This window comes from Etheostoma spectabile, chromosome 1 (assembly GCF_008692095.1).
Source record: "Etheostoma spectabile isolate EspeVRDwgs_2016 chromosome 1, UIUC_Espe_1.0, whole genome shotgun sequence".
NCBI classification, from domain to species: Eukaryota; Metazoa; Chordata; class Actinopteri; order Perciformes; family Percidae; genus Etheostoma; species Etheostoma spectabile.
In genome coordinates, this window is record NC_045733.1 from 12,589,430 (window position 1) to 12,599,382 (window position 9,953).

General features: G+C 38.5%; 1 protein-coding gene across 4 annotated transcripts in view; it reads left to right on the forward strand.

The window, feature by feature from the left end:
* The first annotated feature begins 4,050 nt into the window (after positions 1-4,050).
* epha6 (eph receptor A6) overlaps positions 4,051-9,953 on the forward strand; it is a 59,694-nt gene continuing 53,791 nt past the window's right edge. For all 4 annotated transcript variants that reach the window (XM_032525283.1, XM_032525355.1, XM_032525423.1 and 1 more), the window contains exon 1: positions 4,051-4,597. In XM_032525283.1, the coding sequence (XP_032381174.1) occupies positions 4,519-4,597 (79 nt within the window). In that variant the 5' untranslated portion in view covers positions 4,051-4,518. The remainder of the gene's footprint in view (positions 4,598-9,953) is intronic.

Consider the following 9,953-nt stretch of genomic DNA (forward strand, 5'->3'; position numbering starts at 1 on the left):
TCAATCCACCAACCCGCCTCCATCCCATTCAACTCCAGTCATCATCATTCACACCACTGACAGCACCCAGTGTCCTCCACCCGAAGCCCCACACCCATAACATCCATCCAGGTCTTTAGACTTCCTTCACCACCATCAGTGTCTAGACCCCATTGGGGGATATTCCTGCTTACTCATGGCCTCTCTACCCCTTATAAAAATGTACATAGCGATGGAGTCTATCACCAAAGACTCCATACTGTACATTTCAACCTTGTGCATCATGTGATGAATAAACTTATTTGCACCTCAAAATTCTGTGTAAGGAAAAGGTAGGCTGGGCTTTGTGTCCTGTTTGAAAACAAAAGTTAACAAGAAGTTGTTGTTTTTTTATTTGCTGCACAAACAGAGCTACATCACGTTTTGTGTCACATGCGTAACCATAAGTGAAGTCACGTCTGATTTTAACCCAAACCACAATGTGTTTCTACACTTAACTAAGTTTTTTTGGTATCTAAACATAACCAAGTATTATTTGTGCCTAAACGTTACTAAAATACAACCGTTTCACGTTAACTATATTCAATCCATGACCGTTACATTTTCTGGTTTGGAGATGATGATGGAAAACACTCCTGTGCGTCATAATAGAGGGTAGGAATAAACAACCTGCATCGTCATATGGTTGAAGGACTTGTAGGGTGAGCTTCAATCCATGCACACCTCAAACCAGTTCATGCATAGTAAATTTCTGAATCACTTAGTTGAAAATAAATTAGCCTCTCTAAATGCATTATAATTCCTGTACACAAGAAATTATTATTTATGTGATGAACAGGGCTAGTCAGTGACAAGCTTAACCCATTCCCTTCTATTCGCACACAAATACACACCTTCTAAATGACTGTATTGTCTTTTCCCTCTTCTATCAACTCCCCTTCCACTTTTCCTGTAATCGTTGCCAATAAAATAAAATTGTGTCTCTGTGTTTCTCTGTCTGCTTCCCAAATATCTCAATTTCTTGTCCTTCTCTTTACCGAGCTCTCCTCCTCCTTCCTCCAGCTCCGCTTCTTCCCCTGTCCTCACTCTTCTGCATGACCAGTTCCATGTCAGCCCTTAATTGTGTTTTGATGTTCCTCCAGACCTGCAATTGAGCTCCATTCTCGCCAGCCAAAACAGAACAGACATTTGTCAATGCATAGGCACCGTGAGATTCCCCTGTCTCTCTCCCCCCCTTCTATCCTACCTTTATGTCCAGACTCTACTTCTCTATCTGTCTGTCTGTTTGTCTGTCTGTCTGTCTGTCTGTCTGTCTGTCTGTCTGTCTGTCCCAGACTTCAGAGAGTGTGAATTGGAGCAGGAACATCAATATAGGAAGAGACCAAAGACCTCCTTTCCCCTTTGGGCACTATGCCACATGTGATCACTGTTGCTTTACACACACACCACACACACAAACAACACACACACACAACACACACACACACCCCACACCACACACACACCACCACACACACACACACAACACACACACACACACACACCACACACACACACACACCACCACACACACACACACACACACAGTACTGTCCTAATACTGAACTAAGCTCAGCTTGGAAAGGAAAGTAAATATTTGTGCTGTGCAAGCTACAGTATAGACAGAGGAAGACTCCTCACCTCAGCAATGTGCCACCAAATCATGAAATATTCACAGAGAGAAAGATGGGAGGAAGGGAGAGAGTGAGAGGAAAAGAGAGAGAGGTCATACATAACAAAATAAGATGGACGGAGGGAAAAAAGTGTGTGGGTAGGTGGGTTAGTGGCTTGGTGCTACAGCGGAAGATCTGAAGGAGGAGAACGGGTTGTTTGTGGAGGGGAGAAGGAGAAAGAAAAGAAAAAGCAGAAGACGTGTTGAGGAAGGCTGAGAGAATGAAGGCTGAGGAGACAGAGAGAACGAAACGCAGAGATGAGAAACATTTGACAGAAGAGTGTGACAGGACAGAAACAAGGCAAAGAAGCAGAGAGGGATGAGGGATGTGTACTCTAAATGTGGAGGACAAATAAAGATGTAGATTGACAGGCAGACCAATTCAGGAATAATCAGGCAGCACAATGTGGTGTCCTTCAGCAGAGGAGATGTGTAAGAGTAAATGGATTGCAGGAAATGATGCTCTAAAGCTCTTTACGGTCCCAGTCAGTGTGCAGCTGAAGAGTGATAATCCCTATCCAGGACCTAATGAGGGTGTATTCTTTCACAGGTCATTCTGTCCTGGTAACTTAAAAGACTTCTCACTGGTGCAGCTGCTCTGTTCACTTCCACTCTGCTCACTTTGCAACTTAAAGCAACACTATGTAATTTTTCCCGCTTTGGTCCCCCTACAGGTTGGAAGCGGAATTGTCCCATTATGTCTCATTGGAACTATAGAGCCACTACCTGATCTGGCAAACTTGCATAGTGCAGTTACAGATGGTAAAGAGCTTCAAAGCGAATGCAGAAGTACCGTTCTTCCTGTTAAGAGTTGATGAACAACTGAAACGATTTTGGAAACTTTATTTTAAGATACAAAAAGCTCTGGTGTTGCTTTAAGACGATCATTACACAATTACATGTTGCTCTCTTTTCTGAATCATGTTAATGTAATTAGAGTTTACTTTGAGATAATTATACTTGAACAACAGTTCCAAAGCCCATCTTTAAAAGTTTCCATTTTATTCTGCAATTTTCTCACTCTTTTATGCTCAGTTTTGTGGCCATGCTATTATCAGTGTTGTAAGAAACATTCAGATGTTTTACTTAAGTAAAAGTAACAGGTTTTAGCATAAAAGCAGTCAGGGTAAAAGTAAATTTTACGCAGAATGGCCCACTTTTAGAATCATATTAAAATAATGGGTTACCATCATTGGTGTACAAATGTACATGATAATGTATTGGCTGGTTTATTTCTTGTATTAATATCAGAATCGGCAAAGTAATTAAAGCTGTCAAATAAATTCAGTGGAGTAGAAAGTACAATATTTTATAAATATACTATAGGCTACTATACAAAAACAAAATACCAGAGACAAACTCTTCTGTGGGCTTGTGTCACTGTCCATGGTGCTGAAATGCTGTATTATGCCCAGTGCCTACTGAGGTGCACTGAGAAAAGAGATGAGTCCCTTTTCCTTCATTCAAAGGGGCTAGCCTTTATCTGTATTTTTTTGGGCCCCCAGGTGAAGTAATTACCTAATTAAGTGATTTCATTTAACACTGTATACACAGACATGACACTACCCTCCTCGTCTGTATTTGTAACTAAAACATCTAGTTACACTACAGTGGTGCTTGCGACAGGTTTCTAAGCTTTCAAAAAACATCCCTTTGGAAAAAAATTGGACTTAAGGACATAACAAAAAGTATTTTTTTAGATTTACTCACAATTCCCAAATCACAGGTATTAAAACATTTGGCTGTTTGCAAACCTAAAAAACAATATCAAAGTATTATGAAAGTCTTGTGTTATATCAATTCGTAATGGCCAGCAAGAGGAACCTTATATCACAGTACATGAATCATGTATTTCTTTAAATGTGACTCACAGCCCAGGAACATATAAATAAATGTGTGTGTGTGTGTCTGTGTGTGTGTGTGTGTGTACCAACCCACCATGCCCCATATCAACTTATACTCTATTTGTCTGCTTGCCTTCCTCCCCTGCCACCATAAATAGAAACTGGCCCAGACACATTACTATTCCTACAACATAATCCAATGCAGGTATAACCTACATCATGGCACAGAGATGGATATACCGACTTAAATAATGGCTTCATATTTCCTTCCATCTCCCCAGTGTTTCTGTCTACCCCTGAATCAATAAAAGAGAAGACCACACATTCCTTCTGATGGAAACGAGTGGCCGTGTAAAGTAAGAAATAGCACAAAGACGAGATTATCACGCATTGACTTGTGGTAAAATAAATCGGCAACTCTGTTTGTGCCAGAGTATCCCTCCTTTTCTGAGGAGAGAGAGAGAGAGAGAGAGAGAGAGAGAGAGAGAGAGAGAGAGAGAGACGCAGTGATACAGAGACACGGTGAGGGATGCATTGGCTGAAAGTGAGGCGGGAAGTCCGGGATTTTCCCATTTCTCTCCATCATTCCTTCGTTTTGGAATAAAAACATCAAATGGCAAACAGACTGACTTTATCACACTCATCGGGGAAGTTCGCTTTTGGGATAGTCTCCCTGTTCGGACCTGTTCATTTAAGGTTTCCAAACAACTAATCCTCCGTTTATTTAGTTATGTTTTAACTTGCTACAGCTCAGTCTGTCAGTTTTTTTTGTGCGCAATGGCTGGCCGTTAACATCGTATATCTGCCCGTCTCCACATGGAGGGGTTCGGGATGGATGCAAAATAAAAAATAAAAAAAAAACTCTGGATACGTGGAAGATTTCTGAGCGTCGTTCATGAAAGCTCCTTACCTTTTCATTTTGGGGATCTATTTAGGAGTCTGTGCAGCGTTTTAGTTCAGAGCGCACTTGTGTCTGACTCAACGATGTGCTCCGGTGGGAAATACGGTGTGTTTTTGTTCTTGCTTAGAAGTATCCTGTCGGACCCGGGAACCACAAACCAAGGTGAGTACAGACAGCATCTAAAAAACACAGACGTTGATCAAGGATCTGACCATTTTAAAGTGTTTCCCAACAATAACGAGCTTCTGCTTGGCCCAATAGGTGCAAAACACAAGGTAACTTAATTTTTTTGCAGTTAAATAATGTAAAGAATGGAATTCCTTCACTTTGAGGCTATATGTATAATAATGGCACCGCTAACGTGTTTGACTTCAGTTGTTTTGCTATTTACCAATTTGTTGGTTAAACCAAGATATGTCTCTTGGTTTTAAACATTAGATGACAGTGGGTCTATCTGGAATTTGTCAAACAACAACAACAACAACAACAGAAAACACATTCAGACATGTATGCACAGCTTAATAATGCATGTAGAAAATTCAATTTCTTGGCTGAACCAAGAGATGTCATGGTTTCATTAGATGTATCTATACAGTCATTGATACTGTGTATCTTACACAACACCACTTTAAAACATTAAACAATAAAAAATAATGTTTTTGATACTTTTCAACCTTTTTTAAATAGATTAAAAAGCTCTAAACCCAATCAAATCTACACATTTATACATGTGCACCTTCAAAATGCATGCATGGTCAAACCAAAAGATGTCATTCTTGGTTTCAGTATTTATCTTGATAACTAAGACTGGGAATGGAATGGTCTATCTGTGCTCCTAAACATTCATACTGGCAGTGGTTATCATGTTTTAGTAACTTTTTAGAGACTGTCTCTAACATAAATTTACATACATATTTATACATTTACATTGTTGCCTTAACCAATCAATCTTGGTTCTGGTAGAAAAAAATCAAATGTAATTTAATCATTGATACTGTATAGTTTGCAAATCCCAAAATAGATTAATTTTATTTTAAATTTTACAATAAATACACATTGGAATACACATTTACAGCATCAAAATGCAACACAAATGTATACCCATAGGTCTGTGATGCTGTTGCAGACAGAATCTTCATATGGAAGAAGCTCTGACATTATACTTCACCTCCAAAATCTGAACAATGTTTCTGCATAGAAACCTTGCTACAGCTATAGAGACCACAGAGTGTTACAATAAATGTCAGGTATACTGATACTTTTCAGATGCCTGTTTCTGTCCTCTATGATGAGTTCATACATTAATGGCTGAAAATATAACGGATTTGGGACCAAACAGGATTCATTGTTGACAATTGTACTGCTTACTTTACTGTAATATAATACTTTGGGTCAGTAGTTTTCATTAAATGGATGAGAATAATTTTTCACTTTTCATGATTAATTTCCAGTCACATAGTCCGTGTGGGCAGTTGCATATGTATGAGAAACACAGGACATAATAATTGTATCTCCCCTCAGTACTCACAAGTCACGTGGATATGGTTGCCATAATGTAATCTGTTCTTGACATCTTCCACTTCGCACATTTGCCGAGGTCAGTTCGGTATTCCTTCTTGAATGTTTAATGTTTAGGATACACATTTTCAAAGACGACAGAAGCCCTTTCACTAGCCAAATGTCAAAGTCTCCTTCACTTCATTTTTCAGTGTCTATATGTGTGTTAGTGCATGTTAGTGTGTGTGTGTGTGTGTGTGTGTGTGTGTGTGTGTGTGTGTGTGCTCAGATTTTTCCCACCGGATGCCTGTCTTCCTGTGGTAGTGACAGGTTACAATTGGAGGTGATGCACACAGGGGAAAACTTGAAAAAAAACAATGTTACAATGTTAAGAGTTTATATATAATGAGAGCCCAGCTTGTTATCATATAATGAATTACAGTATATACAAGCCATATATATATATATATATATTATACATAATATATATATATAGCTCCATGCTGTTACAGACATACTCTTATTTTATTTATTTATGTACATATCAGACTCTACTGCATATGCGTATATATAATATATATTATATATATATATATATATATATATATATATATATATAGCCAGGTGCAATTTATCTAAATGAGTTTTCTAATGAATGTGAATTCCATTTGTTTGTCCCCTCAGAATGAGAAACTGAGATAGATTAGATGTTTTAATATAACAAGTTATTTATCTGTCATTTAACTGTTTGAAGTCAATACAAAGTAATTTAGAATAAATTATGTCACAGGTATTAGTAAATTCTTGTCTGAAGTTATATGATGTCTTAAAATTGACCATTTGCCAAGCTCCCGCCCCCTGCAATGCACTGTTGCTATGCATCTGTCAAACCTGTACACATATATAACAGATTACAATAATGGTGGCAGATTTACCACTCAAAACTCTTGGTCATTATTTGAACAACATGTTCTCTATTTCAGACATAGTCCTGTCACGACCCGCGTTATTGGCTGATTGTAGCTAGCTAGCTAATTATTCTAACATTAGCTCCATGAGTTGTTTGAAAACACTTTCACAGGTTTCCAGCTGACTTGTTTCAAAAGGGGAATCCTGTAAAAGGGGTCTTAATGCATTGATCGTACTAAAAGCCCCAGGTCAGCATCCTCACCGGCTCACCATATAGAATACATGGAAATAAACAAGCAGCATTGTTCTTGTACTGCATTGTAACATTAGTTCTTGTATTTTACACAGTAGGTAACATGAGAAGGGATGCACTCCCCCTTGTTAGCTAAATGACCAACATGCATGCTCATGGTCTCCATCACTTAGTAGCAGAGAGTGCAGAGGAAGAGAGTTTGTGCAAGTTAGAATCTATGGCCCCGACCATGGCTCTAAAATAGCAGTAGCCTAAAGCAATATTTATGGTTCTGCATGGGCTCTACGCAGAGCTTACGCCGTAGCCTACGTAACTGGCCTGAGGTTTATAGGCCTACTTGTGTGCTGGTGTCTGCATCATTCTAGCGCTTCTGACCATGGCCGGAATGCTGTAGCAGGAAAAGTAGAGAGCATTTTCCTTTGGAATGGCCTCCCGCTACATCTTAGAAGAAGAAGAAGCTCACTCAGTTTATTTATTTTTAAATCTACATTGAAAACCCACCTCTACTCATTATACTGCAGTCAACAAATAACACACCATCCTTTCTGCGTCCTTCACAAACAAACCTCTTCACTTATTGACTTATGTTGCTGGTTTTGAATTGTTTATTATTACTTAAGTGTGCTTTGTATTAATTAATCTATGACGCTATCTGTGGTGTTGTAGGAGCTTCTGTCAGTTTGGACTTGGATCTATGATATTCTCTAAACTATATACTTAAGAGGTATTTAAAAAGAGTCGTCATTGTAGTTGCGGGTGAACAAAATTGGTCTGTCCCCCATAAAAAAAAAAAATTGACTACTGCATATAAGTATGATCAGAATAAAAATTTAACATCAAAGTGTTCTGTATCTTCTTATTATAAACTGTGGCACTGTTTAACTTTGTTGTTTGTATTTTGAAACAGTATGATTTCCCTTTGTAAAAAAAAAAAGACTAACCAACGTGTCTGGCCAAAGGCTTCCTCTTTGGTTGGAGTTTAACTCCCTTGTTATGTTTGCTAACCTGCGATTGGACGATCATGGTTTGGGGGAGGGGTTTAGTGAACGGTCAAATGGATATTTTGTCTGAAAGGTTTTCAGTTCACAAGCAAGAAAATCCTCACATCTGAGAAGCTTTATCTGGAAAGTGCGTCATATTTTCACTTGATAAGTGGCTCACACACAAATCAATTTCAACGGATCAGTCAACGCTTCACTCAATCGACTAAATACCTAAACATTTCTTTGTTATAAAGGAGAGGTCTGACATCTCTGTAACACAGCATTAGCATTCAGGCAGATGCTGCACTGTCTTCCTCTTTTAATACAAGGGTACAGCATCATCCGTATCATGATCAGGGGAACTGCTGTCGACTTTTATTATCATATAATTTAGAAAATAAAGATTCCTTCTCTCCCAATGGCTTTTTGAAACCACATCTTGGAAACTGAAAAAAACAAGGGCCCATACAGAAATTCCTATCTCTCTGGGGGATCTCATCCAAGTGTTTGTCTACTTGAATGTCCTCAGCCAAATACTTAAATAATTGAGGATTCTAAATTAATATCTTATACAATAGCTTTTGCGTGGGAAGATATATATGAACATTTTCCTATGTCACCCACATACATATGCAGCAATTATCTGAACACTACAGCTCAATAAAGACTGTGTACCTGCTAATGAAGAGATATGTGTTATGTATAAATGCACAGTAGGTAGGTGAGGCGTTTCTTAATAGCTGAATACTGAAATAATTCACTTGGTGGACACAAAACAAGATTTGTTGTATTTACTAAGGGTAATGAGAATCATAGAATGAACAAATCTAGCAGAATAGGAAGGACAATAATAACTGTCTTGTGATATCCATGTAATTGAAGATGAAATAGGAAGAGTTTGACATTTATGGGAATACACAGATTTTTTGTCTGACTGAGAGTCAGTTGGAAATTGTGGTATTAGATTAGATAATTGATACAACACTTGTGTCTATGAGGTGGGAGATGTCTATATCCTTGACGTTCCACTTCTGGGATCGCTCCGGTGCCACATGAAATTCCTCCGGATAAATATATATATATATATATATATATATATATATATTTTTTTTTAATGTTAGAAATTTAAACTCCAGTGGATTTATGAGGACTATGGTTAACTCTTCCTCAGATCTCAGCAGGGCAAATCCAGACAGCTAGCTGGACTATCTGTCCAATCTGAGTTTTCTGTTGGACGACTAAATCAACTTCCGTTACACACCCGTTACACAAAAACAAGTTCTTTCCAGAGGCTATTAGCAGTGGCTCCGTGTAGAGTTTGACGCGCCCCATGAATATTGTGATTGGTTTAAAGAAATGCCAATAGACCAGAGCACATTTTTGTCCCATCCCAAAACTTTGTGTGGACAAGCCAGACTCTCATCTCAAGAAGGTCTGACAAAGCAAAACTAGGATATGATTAACTAAACAGCTGGCCTGGTTCTCTCCAAAGTTTCTAAATCTGCCACCCAGCACCTTGTGTAAACCACTAAACACACAACACAACACTGAGCAACAATGCTTTCAGTATTGGGAGCCTCGATGCTGAAAACAACTGAATACATTGAGTTTAGCTTCAGCATTTAGTGTTTGAATAATATCAGCGCAAGTGTATCAATGAGATATCCCAAGACAAATTGTAGTAATTTACTGGTATCTATAATATTTGTGCCCACCTTCTTTTCTAAAATGTGATAATTTCCTATGGTCCTAGGACAGTTGCAGATTATTATATTTCCAGACACAATACCGAGACAAGAGTAATGTGATTTGTCTTCCTGATAAATACCCGTCGGCATATGTGTGTGTGTGTGTGTGTGTGTGTGTGTGTGTGTGT